Source organism: Schistocerca serialis, chromosome 6 (assembly GCF_023864345.2).
Source record: "Schistocerca serialis cubense isolate TAMUIC-IGC-003099 chromosome 6, iqSchSeri2.2, whole genome shotgun sequence".
NCBI lineage: Eukaryota > Metazoa > Arthropoda > Insecta > Orthoptera > Acrididae > Schistocerca > Schistocerca serialis.
In genome coordinates this window covers 209,306,099-209,329,240 of record NC_064643.1, presented here as the reverse complement: position 1 = coordinate 209,329,240, position 23,142 = coordinate 209,306,099, and the positions used below count along the sequence as shown (strand labels likewise).

General features: G+C 43.6%; 1 protein-coding gene across 1 annotated transcript; it reads right to left on the bottom strand.

The window, feature by feature from the left end:
- Positions 1–351: 351 nt before the first annotated feature.
- On the bottom strand, positions 352–23,054 carry LOC126484753 (probable cytochrome P450 6a13). The gene is made up of 8 exons (XM_050108348.1): positions 22,966–23,054; positions 14,867–15,147; positions 12,422–12,660; positions 9,993–10,255; positions 9,716–9,909; positions 5,385–5,606; positions 3,738–3,989; positions 352–576 (listed from the first exon to the last, which is right to left on the bottom strand). Exons 2-8 carry the CDS (start codon positions 15,084–15,086, stop codon positions 410–412), a joined length of 1,557 nt encoding a protein of 518 aa, XP_049964305.1. The 5' UTR covers positions 15,087–15,147; positions 22,966–23,054; the 3' UTR covers positions 352–409.
- Between the last annotated feature and the right edge of the window lie 88 nt (positions 23,055–23,142).

The window sequence follows — 23,142 nt, the reverse complement described above, 5'->3', positions numbered from 1 at the left end:
TGGTCACTTGGAAATATTACTGTGCAGAAAGAAAAACTATCAATAGTTTTTAGTATCATATCCTAATTTCTCAACCATTCACATGGAAACAAGTGACATGTGTTCTACATTTCTTCTTTGCATTAATAATATTCTTCGTGTCAGTCTCGTAGAAAACAATTTTGTCTTTTATGATTAGGTAAATGAAGAATTGTTGAAAAATCAAATAATAGTATACAAGTAAATACAAATAATTTATTACTGTCGTTTTCTCAGTATTTGTATATATTTCATGCACAGTAAAGTAATAAATACAACATAAACAGTCTTCTACTCTCGGCTTATTTACATAAATAACTATAAATCACTTATTTACATACGTACTTATAAATTACTTAATACTGTTGTGAAGCGGTTAAGCTGAATTGGGCTACGTCCTGTTACTGAGTCGAAGTTGTATGCCACTAATGGGCATCATGACAAAGGAGAAAGGATTGAACTCCATGGGCACCACAGTTTGGTCACAGCGCTGGACCTCATACTTGGACATCAGGTAGGCCAGTCCGATCTTGGTCTGCAGCAAGCCCAACCGCATGCCTGGAACACCCAACCACCAATTCAGTTTATGAAAGTCAGATCAGCACTATTGTGACTGTAAAGCCTGCTTGATCGGACTTCATTCGTAAATATCAATGGCACAAGTACCTGAGGTCGTTTCATAAGGCACGACCAGGCAGAGTTTGAAATGACAACAAATCATTGTGCAGGCAACACCGTATTATTAATGTGTTCACTTGTAGACATTATATGGAGAATATAAATGGGTTTAAATATAAGAGGCAGTCAAACGAAAACACGACTGATGGAAAAAAGGTAAGTAAACTCTTTATTGGTTGGTTGGTTGATTTGGGGGAAGGTACCAAACAGCGAGGTCATCGGTCCCATAGGATTATGGAAGGATGGGGAAGGAAATCGGTCGTGCCCTTTCAAAGAAACCATCCAGAAATTTACCTGAAGCGATTTAGGAAACCTAATTCAGGATGACTGGACCCAGGTTCGAACCGTCGTCCTCCCAATTGCGTGTCCAGTGTGAAACACTTCATTATTTACACAGTAACTGCCGCAAACAGTTAATATATTTTATCCACTGCAAAACAAGATGGTCTGCGCCTTCAAGGAAAAATGTTTCCGCTTGCCTGCGGAGCCATGTTTGTACCCAGATACGCACCTCTTCATCAGAAGAAAATTGTCGGCCATGAACGTCTTTCTTCTTCAGGGCCACATGTTCAAAATGTTCAAATGTTTGTGAAATCTTATGGGACTTACCTGCTAAGGTCATCAGTCCCTAAGCTTACACACTACTTACTCTAAATTATCCTAAGGACAAACACACACACCCATGCCCGAGGGAGGACTTGAACCTCCGCCGGGATCAGCCTCACAGTCCATTACTGCAGTGCCTCAGACCACTCGGCTAATCACGCGCGGCGCCACATGTTCCAAGACTGTTACGACTGCGCTTCTTTAAGAAGGACATTCATCGCTTCAGACGAAATGCCAGTCTGGGTACTATCGTGTTTCCGAAGGCCACCGCAAACATTTTTCCATGAAGGCGTTGACAGCCCTGTCTCACAGTGGGATAAATGTACGTATTAACAATTATGGCGATTGCTTTCGAAATAATAAACAGTTTACATGCTTTTCCTCCATCTTTCCCGCATTCATTTTACAGTCCCTTACACGAATATTAAATGGTTCAAATGGCTCTGAGCACTATGGGACTTAACATCTGTGGTCATCAGTCCCCTAGAACTTAGAACTACTTAAACCTAACTAACCTAAGGACATCACACACATCCATGCCCGAGGCAGGATTCGAACCTGCGACCGTAGCAGTCGCGCGGTTCCGGACTGAGCGCCTTAGCCGCGAGACCACCGCGGCCGGCACACGAATAGTACCACGGAGGCTTAGGTCCTATTAAAAAACGTGAGTAACCATGCAGAAAGAAAAATTATAGACAGTTTTAGTATCAATCCCAATTTCTCAACCATTCACATGGAAATGAGGGGCATGTGCTCTACATTTCGTCTCTGCATTAATAATATTCTCCACGTCAAAATTTATTCAGTTACTCTAGCGGGAAAAAGGTCACGGGCAATATTCCAAATGTAATGTAATACAATATTTTTCTTACTCGACAAAGTGCATCACTTTGATACGATAAGTAAGAATTTTCCAACTACGACTTTTTTGTAGCTACACAGTACTCCCTTCTATTTGCAGGTGGATGGTTTTTAGCTGTTAGTGCTTGATTACATTCCTACAGTATGGCCATGATGAATTGGTGATATGCTTCAATCAGGTTCTAGAATAACAATTGTAAAGACGGTCATAAAGAGTACACTGAGGTGACTAAAGTCATGGGATACCTCCTAATTGCCCGACGTGGTGCAGCAACTCGACGTGGCGTGGACTCGGCAAGTCGTTGGAAGTCCCCTGCACAAATATTGAGCGATGCTGCCCCCATAGCAGTCAATAATTGCAAAAGCGCTGCTGATGCAGGATTTTGTGAACAAACTGACCTCCCAATTACTCCAATAAATTTTCGGTGGGTTTCGTGTCGGGTGCTATGTGTGGCCAAATCGTTTGCTGTAACTGTCCTGAATATTCTTCAAACCAGTTGCTAATAATTGTGACCCGGTGGCATGGCAGACTGCCACCCTCAAAAATTACGTCGTTGTTCGGGAATATGACGTCCATGAATTGATGCAAATGGTCTCCAAGTAGCGGAAGATCTAGAGGACCCAGTCCATTCCACATCAACACAACCCTGACAATTATGGAGACATCATCAGCTTACCTTATTGCCAACTTAGATCCATGGTATTCGGGAGGACGACGGTTCAATCCTGCGTCCGGCCATCCTGATTTAGGTTTTCCGCTCCAGGCAAATGCCGGGATGGTTCCTCTGAAAGAGCACGGCCGACTTCCTTCCCCATCCTTCCCTAATCCGATGAGACCGATGACCACGCTCTCTGGTCTCCTTCCCCAAACAACCAACCAACCAACCAACCAGATCCATGGCTTCGTGGGGTCTGTGCTACACACTAACCCTGAACTAAGGCTGAAATCTGGACTCATCTCACCAGGCCACGGTTTTACAGTCGTCTAGGGTCCAAGCGATATGGGTACGAGACCAGAAGAGGCGCTGCAGGCGATGTCGTGCCGTTAGCATACGCATTCGTGTCGGTCGTCTGCTCCCAAAGACCATTAACGACAAATTTCTGCATTGTCTTAACGGACACTCTGTGTACGTCCAACATTTATTTGTGCTATTATTTCAAGCACTGTTGCTTTTCTGTTAGCACTGACAACGACGCTGCTCTCGATCGTTAAGTGAAGGCCATCGACCACTGCGTTGTCCGTGGTGAGAGGTACTGCCTGAAATTTGATACTCTCAGTACATTCTTGACACTATGAATCGCGGAATACTGAATCCCCTAAAAATTTCCGAAATGGAATGTGCACTGCGCCTAGCTGCAACTACCATTCCGCGTTCAAAATCTGTTAATTCCCGACGCGCGGTCATAGTCACGCCAGAAACCTTTTCACGTGAATCACCCGAATAAAATTGACAGCTCCACCACATGCACTGCCCTTTTATCGTGCAACGGATATTACAACCATCTGTATATCTCCATATCGCTGACGTTTGTTACCTCAGTATATATACCGATACGACAGTGTTCCGACTTACCTATGCAGTTTCGTGGTCCTTCTCCGAAGGGAAGGTATGCGTAGGGATGCCTCTCTGCCTTCTCTTCCTCAGAGAACCTCTCAGGATTGAAGCGTTGGGGTTCTGGGAAATACTGGGGATCGTTGTGAAGACCGCAGACCGGGACGAAAACAGTCGCTCCCTCTTCAAGCTCAGGCCCGTCATTGGGGAACTTGTAGCGACGCGTGCACTTCCGTGCCAGAATCGCTCCCGGTGGATACATTCTCAGCGTTTCTGTAAGATAAAAGGCGCGTAACTGGATAATAATCATGTTTTCTTTCACCAGCACGAGTGGCTGGCATTGTCAAAGCTTCACCCTCCATTGCCGGTGGTGAATGTCAGTAAAATCATTAGATGAACGTCGGCCGAAGAACCCGAGACAGAAGCCAATAGGCAGTTTGTCAACAAGTGGCCACGAAAGCTTTAACAGTTTTGAATCATGTTTTGATTTATTATGCTACCTGCAGGTAATAACTGAGTAGCGCCCAAGAGAAACTCTAGTATGCATGAAACTTAACATTGACAACTAACTACATCATCAACGCACAGGACATATGGTCATGACATTAGGTACCAAATTTCAAATCGAGTTATGTGTCAAATATGTAACAGTATGGAAGTGGAACGTGGACGATAAATGGTTTGGACAAAAAGAGAATAGAAGCTTTCGAAATGTGGTGCTACAGAAGAATGCTGAAGATTAGATGGGCAGATCACATAACTAATGAGGAGGTATTGACTAGAATTGGGGAGAAGTTTGTGGCGCAACTTGACTAGAAGAAGGAATCAGTTGGTCTGACATATTCTGAGGCATCAAGGGGTCACCAGTTTTATACTGGAGGGCAGCGCGGAGGGTAAAAATCGTAGAGGGAGACCAAGAGATGAATACACTAAACAGATTCAGAAGGATGTAGGTTGCAGTAGGACGGGGAGATGATGAAGCTTGCACAGGATAGAGTAGCATGGAGAGCTGCATCAAACCAGTCTCTGGACTGAAGACCACAACAACAACATGTTACAGTAGTTAGTGACTTAGTGTAGTACTACTGAATGGGTGAGGAGTTGAGAATGGGTAAACTGCAATGAAAATATTTAGCCTCTACCAGACATACCAGCACAAAAATCAGATGCGCTCTGATTGCAGTTAGCACATTCGAACTAACACAGAGTTATGATTCTTAGCTTTTCACTCGAGGAAGGCACATGTTCCTATATATTATGTAGGACGATGATAAGATGATGACTATGTAAATAGGCAGGAGTGTCAAATTTCAGTTCACGCAATGAACAGTACAGAACGAATACAGAAGCGTAGATTACGTTAGTAAGACTCCATGAAACTACGAACAAAGACTAATGGCAGCATAATGGATTAGTCCTACACAGATTGTATAAGAGCTACAAGAAATAGTGTGCTAAGTATAGGCATACCTCTAGGAGGAAGAGCACGGTAGACACAATACCAAACTTGCTTTAAATCAGGGGTGTGACAAAGTGACCCGTTGCAACATCGCACATGAGTTTCTTTCCACTATATCTCAGAAAAAGCTCTCGTGGAAGTAACGATTCAAAAATTTTTTCGTGAGCCAAAATACACAACATGGAATTAATAGAATTTCAGAGCCTCACCTGATACTACTTTGTCGAGGTACGACATCTCGGAAATGGCCTCGTACGTCAGTTGTCCGTTGTTCTTCAGCAACGTGGCGTCCACCTCCTCCTGTAGTCTCTTCTGCACGTCCGGGTTGAGGGCCAGCTCGTACAGCGCGAAGCTCATTGTCGTCGAGGACGTCTCGAAGCCCGCCAGGAAGAACACGAACGCCTGGGCGGCCACCTCGTCTATCGACAACTCTGTAAGCCAGAGAAAGTGCACCCTTAGCACAGTCCCATGTAACCGAAGTTAGTCTGCTAGTCATACTGCAAATTCTGCAGGACATTATGTTTGCTTTTCCCGTTACTAGGTCAGAACTCACTCCCCTCTGTACTGAGCAAGCGAAAGATTGTGATTCTGCATGTGAAACGAGTGAAGTTCTTTAAGAGTATGTTAGACAACGGGAAGAGAACATCAAAGATTAGGGCACATACGTAATTGTGGAAAGAATCAACAACAACAAGAGCAGAAACTTACGTAGACGGAAAATAATGTGTACTTGGGAGTAATGATTGAAACGAGAACTTAGCTTTCACCAGTCAGACTTTATTACATTTTCCGTTCGCGTTTAAGAGGTTTAAGCCTCCACCATCAGGTGAATTCATGTGAATTAATGCTGCAATTATGTGTTGCGTTTACAACTTCGGAGGAACTTGTGGCAGTCCCCAGTGGTCACAGACTCGTTTTCCTCTCGTGTATGTGATACTGCACGTGATGCAGCACGACGAAAACAGCAGGTTGTAACCACTGGAAACAGTAACACAAGTTACCCCATCGTCATATACACAACATATTCGTTTCGTATAGACGGCACTGAAAAAGGTTCCTTGCGAAGGTCGTACAATCCAGAATCGGCATGATAGTTAGGCTAAATCGTGGTGAGTACTGAAGCAATCATCCCAGCTACACATTAGGTTTTTTTTTTCCTTTATTGAATTTCGATTCAACGCTTAGTACGCTGCTCTTCAGCCTACAGAATTTTTAAAACATAAGTAGATAAGAAACAATAAAAGCAGGCGATAAAACGGTGACTTAAATTGTAAAACGGCGGAAAATTGTGGAAGGTTAAAACATAAAACAAAGGGTGGGCGATGCTAATAAAATACACAGGTAGCAGACAGATAAAACAGTAGACAGAAAATTAAAAAAAAAAAACACGGCGACAGTCTGGTGTCTGTTCGCGAGAGATATAAAAATCACACCCAGCGACAGTATGATGTCCGTTCGCATCATTTCGGAAAAGACGCGCAACACTTAACAATCACTGGAAACACTGCAGCAAAAAGTCGGCACGAAGATAACATACCACAGCCAAGGACAGATGGGGGGTGACCCGGACAGATGAGGGGAAAAAAGAGGGGAGGAGCGGAAAAACGAAAGGGGAGGGAACGGACAGAGGGAGAGGACTCATAAGGGGGAGGGGGCGCAGGGCAGGCGCGAGAGGGAATGGGCAAAGGCAGAGGAGGGAAATGCAAAAGGACTCGGGGGTGAGAAGGGAAGCAGAGAGAGGCTAGGCAGGGAAAAAACAGAGTGGAAGGGGGGGGGGGGGAGAGGGAGCACAGAAAAACGACAGGATGGGAGGGAGAGGTGAGGATCAGAGTTGATAGGAGGGATAAATGAAGGGAGAGATGGTATCAACCAGGAGGGGGAGTTGATGGAAGCCACCTTGGGAAAGGAGATGAAGTGTGTAGAGATGGAGGGTAGGGGGGACACAGCAGTGAAGGCATGGTAGAGGGCAGGGGTTGGAGAGGAGAGGAGCAACCAGGGGATGAGGGGTATCAAGGCAGTGGGAGGTGTAGAGTGTGTGGATGTATTCGAGGAATAAGAGCAGATGGGGGAAAGGAATCAGGTCATAGAGGATCTGAGTGGGGGACAGGAGGCATATATGGAAGGCGAGCTGGGATACATGGTGCTCAAGGGGGGGGGGTGGATATCCAGGCAGAACTGGCATAACAGAGGATGGGATGGATTAAAGGTTTGTAGGTGTGGAGGATGGTAGAGGTGTTCAACCCCCCTGTCTGGCCAGAGAGGTATTTGAAGAGTCGGAGGTAGTTATGGGCTTTGGATTGGATAGAACGGTGATGAGGGATCCAGGTGAGGTGATGGTCAATGGTGAGGTCAAGGTAGGTGAGGGTGGGGGAACACATCAGGTTGCAGATTGCAGATTTATGTTTGGTAAGACACTATGTCCTGCTACAGGAAGAAGTAGGAAAGTGCCTGTAGCATATCTTCGTCCCACAATAATCGTCGACCCTTCAAGGTTCTTTTTAAGGCACTGAAGGTTGATAATCACGTTGGAAGAGATCAGGACTAGGGGCGGTTGCTCTAGTGTCTCCCACTTGTCCGTAACAGATGAGACCGACTTCCCAGAATGACTTCTGTCATGTGGCGAACTGCGACCAGCACGGAACTTGGCGCACCATTCCACATCAGCGGTTTTCGAAAGAAATGCTGCCCCATACACATTTTTCTTTCTTCGATGCATGTGTATCAATGTTTTTACTTCAGCAGCCAAGAAAGGAATAACAGCATGTTGGTCCTATTTGGAAGCATTTGGTAATAAAGTTGCCATAGTTTAAATTCCCGCATTTATCGCATGCATGTGGGAAAGACAAAAGTCTCCACACTAATCCCTTGCCTACATGTCGGCGCTTTTACACCCACACTGGAGTCGCGCCACGTTGCATACCCAGCAGCAACCCCCCGAAACGGTTGGTTGGTTGACTTGGGAGAAGGGACCAAACAGCGAAGTCATCGTTCCAGTTGTATTAGCGAAGTATAGTAAAGGGACTCGGCCGTGCCCTTGCAAAGGAACCATCCCGGCATTTGCCTGAGGCGATATAGAGAAATCACAGAAAACCTAAATGCGGGTAGCCGGACGCGGGTTTGAAACGGCGTCCTTCCGAATGCGACTCCAGTGTGATGACCACTGCGCCACCTCATTTTGATCGCCTTTTATATTATCCACACATATCCACATGATGATGGAGAATTGATCCCCGGAAACGAGCAGTAGAAATAAAATAAAAGGTGACTGCTAAGAGTAAACCTGTTACTTCAGTCCTTATGTATACCAGTCACGGTAAAACCAAACCTGAATTGTACCCATTTAAAGCTAATCTGCAGGTAAGTTATTCAGTTTTCTTCGAGCAATATGGTGCAGCGAGTGCAGGTAGTTCACTTTTTTGGAGGAATCGTAACCGGTTTTCTTCATTTCAGATCTAACTATGTTAGGTAAGGTCAATGTTTGGTTGGTTACTTATATCCGGCTATGCAAGTGCCCTGTCTCTGGCTACTTCTGCGGCACATGAACGTCGAGTGTTAACATCCTATCCTCTCTTCTGAAGGACGAAATCAGTCACCATCGGAGAACTATATATCCTAGTTATAAGTTCTCTTGAATGGAACATTAAAGTAAGTGTCCTAAAAGATATCCACTGAAACTGGAGAAATCGCCAAGCAAACTTTAGAAACAACCGAATCATAGTCGACATTACATATGATAAAAAGAAACATGGAATAGAACAGAGACTTTGGTTTAAAATTTTTAAAAAAACATTTACCTAACGGGAAAGTACTGCTTTAGCGACACCGAAAAAAAGGGTGCCTGAGACATGTAAAAGATGAAGCCCGAGGTTCGTCCATTTCGCCCAGTACCACATGTGAATAGAGATTAGAAGACATTAGATATATTGGTTAACTCTGGAAACAGGGCCAGCAGGAGTGGCCGTGCGGTTCTAGGCGCTACAGTCTGGAACCGAGCGACCGCTACGGTCGCAGGTTCGAATCCTGCCTCGGGCATGGATGTGTGTGATGTCCTTAGGTTAGTCAGGTTTAATTAGTTGTAAGTTCTATGCGACTGATGACCTCAGAAGTTAAGTCGCATAGTGCTCAGAGCCATTCTGAAAACAGGGCAGAAGAGCGTTGAGTATCATAAAAAAACATAATAATGTGACAAGCAATTGAATGTCAAATTAAAATGCTTGCAGTGTTGACGATCTGGCTGAGTAGACGTAATAAATATTCCCTCTCGTTCCAAACATTCCGATAGCGTGGTCTAATTACCCTCATCGAAGTTGAGGAATTTGTTCACTAATGAGAATGAGAAAAATGGTGTACAGTAGACGCAGTCCTTAAACGGAAACTTTGCTACAAGATAAAACGTACTTTCTCACGTAATAATCTACACAGGTAAACCAAGAAGTCAAGGATTTGTCAACAGTTACTTCAGAAATATGTTTCCTGATTAGTTATTGCCCTTGTTCAGTGTCACACCACACATCAATTACGTTGAGGTGCCCTGACTTACTCCAGTTGTCGACGTCCTTGGCGCCGTCCTTGATTGCCTTCGCCTTTTCGTCATCGATGAAGCCCTTGTTCTTCAGCTGTACCAGAAGGTGCATGAAGTCGTTTCGCGTTACGTTGTACTTCTCTCTGTACTCCACTGTCTCTCTGACCATGTTTCGGAAGAATGCGGATACTTCTTCCGTTCCGGCTCCAACTCTGTGGGCAATACTGAGAGTTACACAGACGAAATACAGAATTTGCTATGGAGTAACGGCTGACAGAATGGGAAGATCCTTCACCTGAGTGCCCTGGCGATAGTCGGAACGAAGGCGTGCATGAACCGGGCGATCCTGAACTTGAGCGAGGGTTCGAACGCCTTGCGCCCCCACTGTCGGAACTCGGCCTCCGGATTCCTCTGGCAGTTGCACTCCACGCCGAAGGCGACGGACGCGATTATGTCCGTGGCATACCTGGCGGACACCTCCCGCATCTCCACCACCTCTCCACGGCTCGCTGGATCTCCCAACACCTCCACCATCTCGCGGCCACAGTCCTGCATCGTCTAGAGAGATAATCACAGAATCAACAAGCTGAGTATTAAAGATAAGGAGCAAAGTATAGTTCCGCGCAATAAGGAATAACAGCGTATAATGAAACAAAGGCAAGTGTAAATAATGGTGCAACTGTACGAAACTATACGACATTAGCATGTTGTTGGGACGGCAGAGAATACTTTGCCACATAAACTGCACCAGCGTTAACTCAAGAGATAGGAGAGATTTAGGAAGATCATTGTTGTTGTTGTGGTCTTCAGTCCAGAGACTGTTTTGATGCAGCTCTCCATGCTACTCTATCCTGTGCGAGCTTATTCATCTCCCAGTACTTACTGCAACCTACATCCTTCTGAATCTGTTTAGTGTATTCACCCCTAGCCGACCAGAGTGGCCTTTGCGGTTCTAGGCGCTACAGTTTGGAACCGCGAGACCGCTACGGTCGCAGGTTCGAATCCTGCCTCGGGCACGGATGTTTGTGATGTACTTAGGTTAGTTAGGTTTAAGTAGTTCTAAGTTCTAGGGGACTGATGACCTCAGAAGTTGAGTCCCATAATGCTCAGAGCCATTTGAACCATTTATTCATCCCTTGGTCTCCCTCTACGATTTTTACCCTCCACGCTGCCCTCCAATACTAAATTGGTGGTCCCTTGATGTCTGAGAATATGCCGTACCAACCGATCCCTTCTTCTAGTCAAGTTGTGCCACAAATTTCTCTTCTCTCCAATTCTATTCAGCACTTCCTCATTAGTTACGTGATCTATCCATCTAATCTTCAGCATTCTTCTATAGCACCACATTTCGAAAGCTTCTATTCTCTTCTTGTCTAAACTATTTATTGTCCACGTTTCACTTCCATATACTGCTACATTCCATACAAATACTTTCAGAAACGACTTCCTGACACTTAAATCTATATTCGATGTTAACAACTTTCTCTTCTTCAGAAACGCTTTCCTTGCTATTGCCAGTCTACATTTTATATCTTCTCTACTTCGACCATCATCAGTTATTTTGCTCCCCAAATAGCAAAACTCATTTACTGAACCATTCGAGCAGTCACAGTATGGGATCGTATGCAATAGTGTTAATGGATGATGATATTGATTATGATGAGTATTTCAGGAAAGTTTTTGTTAAAAGGCCGATACTGTCTCTTAGACGAGAACAGTCTTCCCTGCTTTAGCCAGATTTTCGATCTCTACTGAATGTTCCGATGCAAGTGAAAGAAGTGGTCATTAGGCTCCAGCTGATAGGACGAATGAAGAGCTGAAGTCTTACTCAGTCGTATCCTGGGTACAGTATTCATCTCTCATTTCGTTGTCTTCTATGGTAATCTGTATTTGCAGCTTCCGTTTAGTATTCCAAGATATTTCTCCCCCAGTTCACCACCTGTAGAAATAATAATTAATACAGGAAGCGGAATGTGATCTTTTCGTACACTCGAAATGCGCTCGATTACACCCCCAAAAGGTTCCTGTCACTGATGTTTGCCAATATTGGCTTATAAAACCGAATATAGTAATTCCTATTACTGTATTTTCTGCCATTTCAAGTAGCTTGCTCTTCTAGCCCGAATTCAATGATCAGGATATGCACATGATATAGTATCTTAGTTGAAACATTTGCAGACTTACCGTCCAAGTCATAATCTGCGCTGGATACTCCGATATTTATCGCTCTCTACAAAACCTCGGCATGCATTCGGTGAGTGGCTGATACCATTTCTTATACGTAGCGTTTGTGTTTCCAGATCGTCAGAGAGTACATCACTGCTGCGATGTCGAAGGCCACAAGAAACGCCAGATCCCTTATGGCAACGAAGTGCCATCTGACGTCCAGTGGTATGGTATGTACCGTATAGAAAACGAAAGTGTTATCATTAGTGAGCCTTTCTTCTGGATCCAGAGTTTTTCGCTACAATTAATTCGTACCACCATTTGCAGTGATTTTACTCACAAGAAGGTACATTACACCACTGGATCTTTGCTGCAATTCTACCAATGTCTCTTGACGTTGACTAGTATCAGGTTTTATAAGGTTAGATGACGCAACAAGACGTGTGCATGTCAGTTTTGTGTGAACTTTCCCTGATTCTAACGCGAGGACTGACGATTAGTTGTTGTTGGGAATACGCGTAAGGTGTACGTTATATACAGTGATCAGCAACTACTGACCTGACACATCATTTTCAGCTTTCCCGATGTGAACGTGGGCGTCATCTTGGCCCGCATCCTCTTCCATTTGGCGCCATTCATGAAGAACAAGTTGTGATTCAGCGGTTCTTGTTCGTTGTGGGGGACTCCTCTGTCGCGGAACGAATCGAAGTCCTTGACCAGCAGCAGCCGGATAAAGTCCGGATCTCTCAGGACCAGTGTTGGTACACCGAACTGGTACATTCCCACGTACCTCTCACCTGCAGAACAGGAAAAACAGGTTAGTTAATATCCCACCTACAGAAACAGGCAATCTGCACCTACGATACATGTGTAATGTAAAGAAGGGATTAAAAAGGTACCGCGCAGAATACAGATTGTAAAATTTCAAGCTGTTCTAACAGATCCGACATTATCTCTGACTACTTTCGCAACTCTGTCAGTGGAGCCTACGTTCCACCTGTGTATGCTATTGCGTCTCTGTCACTGCAATTTGAAAATAATGGGGTAACCATCATCACTTTCAATTGGATAGATACAGTAGATATACTTTTTGCTCCTATAGATGCACGCTGAGCAGAAATTCCAGAATGTAGAACATGCCAGGAAACACAAACAGCTAATAAATATTTACAGAGAAAGACATTCACTAATATCCCTAGTGAAATTCTCCTTATGGAGTTGAAATAAGTCAACAAATCCTAAATATTATTTCACTTAGAATATAATAACGAACTTGTCACAAAACATGTAAATGTATATGATAATTCTTAGGCTATTGGGATTTGTATCAACGAACAGAAAAATAATTTTGTAACACTTATTTACAATGCTCGTTTACTGCACTGAATTTGTACGGAAGTTAGATTCTACGCAGTACTCGACTTATTTGATATTATTAGTAACATATACACGTCATTCGGTACTGCTAAAAAGTTCATCATTGGACTAGAAGGAGTTGGTCACCAGTAAATCCTGTAGGCTCCTGCTAAACTGAACTTTATCAACAATTAAACTTCTTGTGGCTACTCGTAAGTTATTGAAAATGTGTGATTCTGAATAATGGGCACCTTTCTGGACCAAATCAACAGACTGTAACTCTTTGTAGAGATTGTTCTTATTTACTGTAGCGGAAGTTAGTACCCCAGTTTCCCTAAACAGGCCCCCGCAATACTATCTTGAGTTCACAGCACAAAAATTCGTATCACACGTTTTTTGTGTTGTAAAGCTTTAGCATCACTTGATGAGTTACCGCAAAAAATAACCACGCAAGACATCATAGAGTGACAGTAAGCAAAGTATGCAAGGTTTTTTATTTTTATTCACTTACGTCTGGCAATGTTCAAACTGAAAATAGAGATTTGTTTAGGCGTTTCCGCGGTTGTGTAATATTCTCCTCCAGTTGAAATTATTATCGAGCTGTAATCCCAAGAATTTAACGCTGTTGCCATATTTTAGGCATATACCACCGGGAAACATCTTACAAGTTCTCAGTTGCATGTGATGTGCCGGCCTGAGTGTCCGAGCGGTTCTAGGTGCTACAGTCTGGAAACGCGCGACCGCAACGGTCGGAGGTTCGAATCCTGCCTCGGGCATGGATGTATGTGTGTTGTCCTTGGGTTAGTTAGGTTTAAGTAGTTCTAAGTTCTAGGGGACTGATGACCTCAGCAGTTAAGTCCCATAGTGCTCAGAGCCATTTGCACCATTTGAACCATGCGTTGTCTTTTCAAAGTTTAATGACAAATAACCGGCTAGAAAAAATTATGTAAGTCCGTGAAAATTTCATTAACCAATATTTCTAAGACTATACTTGATTTTCTGCATATCACAATGTTTGTACTCGTATCATTCCCAAATGAAACTAACTTCGCATTTCATAAGGTTAGTGATCAAACGTCATTGATATACACAACAAAAAGTAAGGGTCCTAATATAGAAGCTGCTGGGATGCCACACGTTACTAGTTCCCAGGTGAATGATAGCTTAATACAGGTCTCTTTCCTATTGACACCCTTTAGCTGTAGCCAAAGATGTAGACTTTGAAGCACTTAGCAGCATTTTCTGTTGCACCGTAATATTCTAATTTACTTAGGAGGATAAAGTGATTTATACAGTCAAATAACTTTTTCAAATCAAAAAGCATGACAGTACCCGGTTCGGTATACGACAGCCAATCTGATTTATTTCGTATTGGTAGGCAGCTGCCTATCAAAAACACGTGGTTGTTTAGATTGTGTGCAGCTATCACATTTGTCGTTATTTTCGCCCCTGAAAATTTAGTAAGTTGACCAAGCTGTGTACACCACTCGTCCTCCACTATGAGTGTCGACAAGGCGTTCGGTCTCGCCAATACAATCACAATTAAGCTGGTAGAATCGTGGTGAGTGAAGCTAACCTACAGCGTGTTCAGTAAGACACAAGTAACCTCTTACTTTGTAATTGTGGCAAGTGTAGAGCGGGCCTCACCTTTGAACTGGTTGTAGATGTCCTGTACTACGAATTCGAGGCGGGTCTGGCCCAGGAAGCTCCGCCTGAGGTTCCCGAACGGGATCTGCGGCTCAGCCTGCGGCACGCCCCGCCTGCTCCAGTAAGTGAAGAGGCGCGAAAACCAGGCGTAGGAGGCGCCCGCTGCCACCAGCAGCACGGCCAGCAGGTCGTTCAGCCAACAGCCCAGCAGCGGCTCCATGCTGACGGCGACGCACAGTAGCCAATCCACCTGCTAGCTCTCACTGAAAGCGGCCAACGTGCTGCAACAAAAGGCACCCGCAATGAAGGTAGCTGAGAAAGGATAATTATAGGCAAAGAGCTGCATTTTACTGTCCTGCGCACTGTCAAATCTTCTCAGCAAATATAATCCGAAATAAATATAGATAAACAGATAATTTTATGGATCCTTCTTTGAATACGTCCTGGATGTGCACATGCTTCTCGTATTGTCTAGAAAAGCATTTAACACTACACTACTGGCCATTAAAATTGCTACACCAAGAAGAAATGCAGATGATAAACGGGTATTCATTGGACAAATACATTATACTAGAACTGACATATGATTACATTTTCACGCAATTTGGGTGCTTAGATCCTGAGAAAACAGTACCCAGAACAACCACCTCTGGCCGTAATAACGGCCTTCATACGCCTGGGTATTGAGTCAAACAGAGCTTGGATGGCGTGTACAGGTACAGCCGCCCATGCAGCTTCAACACGATACCACAGTTCATCAAGAGTAGTGACTGGCGTATTGTGACGAGCCAACTGCTCGGCCATCGTTGACCAGACGTTTTCAGTTGGTGAGAGATCTGGAGAATGTGATGGCCAGGGCAGCAGTCGAACATTTTCTGTATCCAGAATGGCCCGTACAGGACCTGCAACATCCGGTCGTGCATTATCCTGCTGAAATGTAGGGTTTCGCAGGGATCGAATGAAGGGTAGAGCCACGGGTCGTAACACATCTGAAATGTAACGTCCACTGTTCAAAGTGCCGTCAGTGCGAACAAGAGGTGACCGAGACGTGTAACCAATGGCACCCCATACCATCACGCCGGGTGATACGCCAGTATGGCGATGACGAATACACGCTTCCAATGTGCGTTCACCGCGATGTCGCCAAACACAGATGCGACCCTCTTGATGCTGTAAACAGAACTTGGATTCATCAGAAAAAATGACGTTTTGCCATTCGTGCACCCAGGTTCGTTGTTGAGTACACCATCGTAGGCGCTCCTGTCTGTGATGCAGCGTCAAGGGTAACCGCAGCCATGGTCTCCGAGCTGATAGTCCATGCTGCTGCAAACGTCGTCGAACTGTTCGTGCAGATGGTTGTAGTCTTGCAAACGTCCCCATCTGTTGACTCAGGGATCGAGACGTGGCTGCACGATCCGTTACAGCTATGCGGATAAGATGCCTGTCATCTCGACTGCTAGTGATACGAGGCCGTTGGGATCCAGCAAGGCGTTCCGTATTACCCTCCTGAACCCACCGATTCCATATTCTGCTATCAGTCATTGGATCTCGACCAACGCGAGCAGCAATGTCGCGATACGATAAACCGTAATCGCGATAGGCTACAATCCGACCTTTATCAAAGTCGGAAACGTGATGGTACGCATTTCTCCTCCTTACACGAGGCATCACAACGTTTCCCCAGGTAACGCCAGTCAATTGCTGTTAGCGTATGAGAAGTCGGTTGGAAACTTCCCTCATGTCAGCACGTTGTAGTTGTCGCCGCCGGCGCCAACCTTGTGTGAATGCTCTGAAAAGCTAATGATTTGCATATCACGACATCTTCTTCCGTGTCGGTTAAATGTCGCGTCTGTAGCACGTCATCTTCCTGGTGTAGCAATTTTAATGGCCAGTAGTGAATTATCATAAACTGCCATGGCTGACTGAATCATGTACGATGATTCGAGGTTACCGCTGGGATCAGTTGACTTGTTTGTCTTCGTAGAATGTCTTTGGTGGTATGGAGGAAACAAGAGAGTTCATTGAGAGAGTGAACACTCGTGGGCAAGCAACTCTGCGCGCGCAGGAGGAGTTTGCGAGCGTAACGGCTATCGAGAGGACATGCTTAGCTGAGGCTGCTGGGGGCGAAGGACCGTGCATGTATGAAGGAAGGCACATGCACAGACTTTCGCTAGTTCGGGGGGGGGGGGGGGGGGGGAATACGGCACTCCATGGTAGCCATCTTGTAAAGAATGATGATAGATTCTCGCTCTTGGAACTTTTGGTCATTGAAAACGAGATGACTGATGATTTGATGTTGTCTAGAACCTCGATGAACTGTGTTGTGAAACTGATCTTCTAAGAGATGGAGAAATACGGACAACGCCATTAGCGAATAGATTTAGTTTGGTGGAAATAAGGCGCGAAGGACTTGTTCTGGTAGTGAGGTCTGAGAAGTGTGGTACGAGTATTACAAAGGCACGACCGGTCAAAGGGGTGGGTAGATGCTAAGTAATTTTAAGGAAGGTTAGTCTGTACACACTACTTTCAGAAAATGTTCTATTTTCTGTTATTGTAACATCTCACTGTGTACGGCTGTATAGTATTCTGGAATTTTTCTTCTTTAGGACGGTATGTTTTGGCACAGTGTATTAATTACCAGAAATAGTGGACAGCTCTCAGGTTATTGTGTCAGTAACTGTTATTGGTAAATTGAATTTTGTGAGTTGCATTTCCTTTGGTTAACTAACTGTGAGTAATCGACCGAGAACTTAAGCTGGTCATTTTTTGTGCGAGCTTTGGTTAAATTAATTATCAATCACTCTCATAAATGCTTTTGGCAGACTAATTTAACTAGTGGAAATTTAATGGCAATTGTCATCTGGAATTGTTAGTTTATAGATTATTGTAAAAGAACTGTCTTTTGGTACTGTCAAAAAAACGTTAGAATGTGTGTGAAAACTTATGGGACTTAACTGCTAAGGTCATCAGTTCCTAAGCTTACACACTAATTAACCTAAATTAACCTAACGACAAACACGCACACCCATGCCCGAGGGAGGGCTCGAACCTCCGCCGGGACCAGCCCCACAGTCCATGACCGCAGCGCCTGAGACCGCTCGGCTAATCCCGCGCGGCTTGGTATTGTCTGACCTTTTTATAATTTGAACTTAAGAAATTGAAATACTATTTTGTTCAATGGAAGTTGCTTCAGAATATTGTTTTAATATTGTCGTTTAAATTTTTTTTGTTTTTTGTATTTTCTTTGCATAAGCTTTTGTAAGTGAATGTTGGAAAACCAAACAAAAGGGTTTCACTGCTAGATGAAACTGAAAAACTAATGATTGTTGGATCTTAACTAAAGGAAGAGACTAACAACTGCCTTCAGCAAAGTGAATTAAGTGGTAGGGCATGGTGTTGACTGTTCAGCCAATGTGTAAAAAAGGTTGTTGGGCTACTGAAAATCAGTAAACTTCTGTAGTAAGGACAGTTTGACCGTCAGTGTACAACCAGTCCACTCTACTTCCCCACTAAATCTGAGTCTTTGTAGATCTCTGACACTGAAACAATTTAAAATCCCAGAAAAATTATTGCAGCTTATGATAACGTCCACAGGAAATCCTGATTTTAGAGTCGTGGTATAAAAAAGTATATTACAAATGTTCTTTGCTATTTCTGGATTCAGACAGGGAGATGCTAGTCCATCTTCGCTTTTCAACTTTGAAGAACACATCAACGCCTCTGGGAAAGAAACTGGAGCACAGCTTAAAAATATTGTCATTTGCAGATGAAACTGTAATCTTAGTAAAAATGTCTAACGAAACATTTCACTCAAAGCAATGTTGTACAATAGTTTACTTTCTAGACGATTGCAAACTAATGCAGATAAAAGCAAGTACTTTGCCATCAAATGGCAAACTAACGCAACACATGCCTAAAACTGCCTTCACAAAAGGACGAAAAACTAAAACACTTTACTTACCTTGCAACCATGATAACTACAGGCAGTAGTATCAAATAAGACATATACATCTGAATACAGAAAGCAATTATGTGTTTCTTTCCAGTGTTGTTCATAATAAAAAGCAGTCTTACCAAAAACAAATTTAGAGATACACATTCAACGTGATTCAGCTGCCCCGTCCGATTCATTTTATGTAACGTCCATTATGTCTGTAGTCAGGAACAGTATCCACACAGACGACAGCCATGTCATCGATATAAGTGTTCTCACAGAGCTTTGGCCGAGTTTTAGCAAACGGAATTGTACTGTAAAAAATACAAGTGACGATTGGCCATGGGTTACACGATATTTTTGGACCAAGATATATCTTACATCTGCCGTACTTATCCAGGGGGTGTCTTCAATCTTTCTTCGTGATTCAGCTGCCCCTTCCGATTCATTTTATGTAACCTCCATTATGTCTGTAGTCAGGAACAGCATCCACACAGACGACAGCCATGTCATCGATATAAGTGTTCTCACAGAGCTTTGGCCGAGTGTTAGCAAACGGAATTGTACTGTAAAAAATACAAGTGACGATTGGCCATGGGCTACACGATATTTTTGGACCAAGATATATCTTACATCTGCCGTACTTATCCAGGTGTCTTCAATCTTTCTTCGTGTAATTATCGAAGTAGTCATAAAGGCTTTGGATATCTCTGTAGGTTTATTCCACGCATCAGACATTATACAGGGTGGTCCATTGATCGTGACCGGCCCAAATATCTCACGAAATAAGCGTCAAACTAAAAAACTACTAAGAACGGAACTTGTCTAGCTTGAAGGGGGAAACCAGATGGCGCTATTGTTGGCCCGCTAGATGGCGCTGCCATAGGTCAAACGAATATCAACTGAATTCTTTTTAAAAATAGGTACCCCCATTTTTTTTATTCGTGTAGTACGTAAAGAAATATGAATGTTTTAGTTGGACCACTTTTTTCGCTTTGTGATAGATGGCGCTGTAATAGTCACAAACATATGGCTCACAATTTTAGACGAACAGTTGGTAACAGGTAGGTTTTTTTAAATTAAAATACAGAACGTAGGTACGTTTGAACATTCTATTTCGGTTGTTCCAATGTTATACATGGACCTTTGTGAACTTATCATTTCTGAGAACGCATGCTGTTACAGCGCGATTACCTGTAAATACCACATTAATGCAATAAATGCTCAAAATGATGTCCGTCAACCTCAATGCATTTGGCAATACGTGTAATGACATTCCTGTCAACAGCGAGTAGTTTGCCTTCCGTAAAGTTCACACATGCATTGACAATGCGCTGACGCATGTTGTCAGCCGTTGTCGGTGGATCAGGTAGCAAATATCCTTCAACTTTCCCCACAGAAAGAAATCCAGGGACGTCAGATCCGGTGAACGTGCGTGCCATGGTATGGTGCTTCGACTACAAATCCACCTTTCATGAAATATGCTATTCAATACCGCTTCAACCGCACGCGATCTATGTGCCGGACATCCATCATGTTGGAAGTACATCGCCATTCTGTCATGCAGTGAAACATCTTGTAGTAACATCGGTGGAACATTACGTAGGAAATCAGCATACATTGCACCATTTAGATTGCCATCGATATAATGGGGGCCAAATATCCTACCTCCCATAATGCCGCACCATACATTAACCCGCCAAGGCCACTGATGTTCCACTTGTCGCAGCCATCGTGGATTTTCCGTTGCCCAATAGTGCATATTATGCCTGTTTACGTCACCGCGCCGGCCGGTGTGGCCGTGCGGTTCTAGGCGCTTAAGTCTGGAACCGCGTGATCGCTACGGTCGCAGGTTCGAATCCTGCCTCGGGCATGGATGTGTGTGATGTCCTTAGGTTAGTTAGGTTTAATTAGTTCTAAGTTGTAGGCGACTGATGACTTCAGAAGTTAAGTCGCATAGTGCTCAGAGCCATACGTTACCGCTGTTGGTGAATGACGCTTCATCGCTAAATAGAACGCGGGCAAACAGTCTATCATCGCCCCGTAATTTTTCTTGTGCCCAGTGGCAGGACTGTACACAACGTTCAAAGTCGTTGCCATGCAATTCTAGGTGCATAGAAATATGGCACGGGTGCAATCAATGTTGATGTAGCATTCTCAACACCGACGTTTTTGAGATTCCCGATTCTCGCGCAATTTGTCTGGTGCGGATTAGCCGCGGCAGCAGCTAAAACACCTATTTGGGCATCATCATTTGTGGCAGGTCGTGGTTGACGTTTCACATGTGGCTGAACACTTCCTGTTTCCTTAAATAACGTAACTATCCGGCGAACGGTCCGGACACTTGGATGATGTCGTGCAGGATACCGAGCAGCATACACAGCACACGTCCGTTGCGCATTTTGATCACTATAGTCACACATCAACACGATATCGACCTTTTCCGCAATTGGTAAACGGTCCATTTTAACACGGGTAATGTATCACGAAGCAAATACCGCCCGAACTGGCGGAATGTTACGTGATACCACGTACTTATACGTTTGTGACTATTGCAGCGTCATCTATCACAAAGCGAAAAAAGTGGTCCAACTAAAACATTCGTATTTGTTTACGTACTACACGAATATGTAATAAAAAATGGGGGTTCCTATTTTAAAAAACGCAGTTGATATCCGTTTGACTTTCGGCAGCGCCATCTAGCGGACCAACCATAGCGCCATCTGGTTTCCCCCTTCAAGCTAGACAAGTTTCGTTCTTTGTAGTTTTTCCGTTTGACGCTTATTTCGTGACATATTTGGCCCGGTCACTATGAATGCACCACCCTGTATAGGGGAAAACTGTTACTTCCACACTTCCCCATTTTGGCTTCTCCTATTTATGTCGTTATTTGCAATGGTGAAACACACGTTATAAGGCAACGTTTCTGAACGACTTACGAAACGTTAAGGAAGGACTGTAAACGGAATAAACTTACAGAGACACCCAAAATCTGTATGAATATACCGCAAATTATACAATGAAAGAATGGAGACACTTAAATAAGTATCATAGCAGTAAGGTATGTCTTAGTCCAAAAATAATGTTAACTTGTAGCCAGTCCTCACTTGTATTTTTAAAAGATAATTCCATTCGATAACAGTCGCTCAGAGTTCTGGGAGGGAACGAACATCGATTACGTGGCTGTCGCCTATATGGACATCGCCCTGATACATACGTAGTGCAGCGTGCCTAAAACGAATGGCAGAGGCAGCTGAATCTCCCTGTGTACAAAACTCTTATGGTAGTTGTATTATCGTTCACGTGAGCTATTTGGGCATTAACAAATCAGCATTGGTTGAATTAAAAATCTTAGAAATGTATGTGGAAGAATCAGCGATAAAATACAGTAGAATGGAGAAAACTAACAGGCACAGAAATCTATGGTTTAATTGAAAGCCAAACATCTGAAATTGAAACTGCGGCATGTTTTTGTCTTGGACATTCACCTCGCAGTCAGAGAAAAAAAATTGTCCATGTGCGTACAGAACATATTCTAGAACGAAGACCCATCGAAAGACCTAGACCATCTCTCTTTGATATCAGGGAGAGTATGAAAATCCTATTTGTGAGGAATAGGAAATTAAATGTTAATTAAGTAGGGCCTACTACTGTCAAACCACTGTGAAATCAAGAGCCATGGTTTGTGAAGTTTGTTGCAAACAATAACAAGATCTTTATCTGAGATTCCCTTTCTAACTTTTATTAGCTCGTAATGCCACTCATGTTACATCTAATATGGAATCGCCTAATATTTCACAAACACTTCAGAATACGATTGCATGACTTTCCAGAAGAGATACTCGCAGAATGCATGAGGGTGGGCCTTACCTTCTAACTTATTTTATAAATAAATAAAGAGGAAGAATTATTATTTTTCTTCAAATGTTACATCGCATTGAAAAAATTATGGAAAGATGTGTAAAATAGTGTAACTGTAGTTATTGTAGCAGAAAATCCTTCGTTAAAACATTTTCTGCTATTGTTTTACCAATGAAATTTCAGTTTTAGCTCTGAAACGTCTAGATCAACAATACAAATACAAAAACATACACAAATACGGTCGATAACGAAAGAAGGAGATAAAGATTACGACGGTATCGGTACGGGGCTTCGGTCCACTTACTTTGCACACAGTGAGTTTTCTCGGCGATATTGTCCTGAAATGCCAGTCAACAGAACGGTCCTGCTTGCTGCCTGTGTTTTCAGTCGTCGTCCAGTGAATACTGAGAACCGGCAGCGCGGGCGGCTGTTGTATAGCCGATGTAGGTCACACAAAGCCGGTACCACCGTGAGTCGGCGT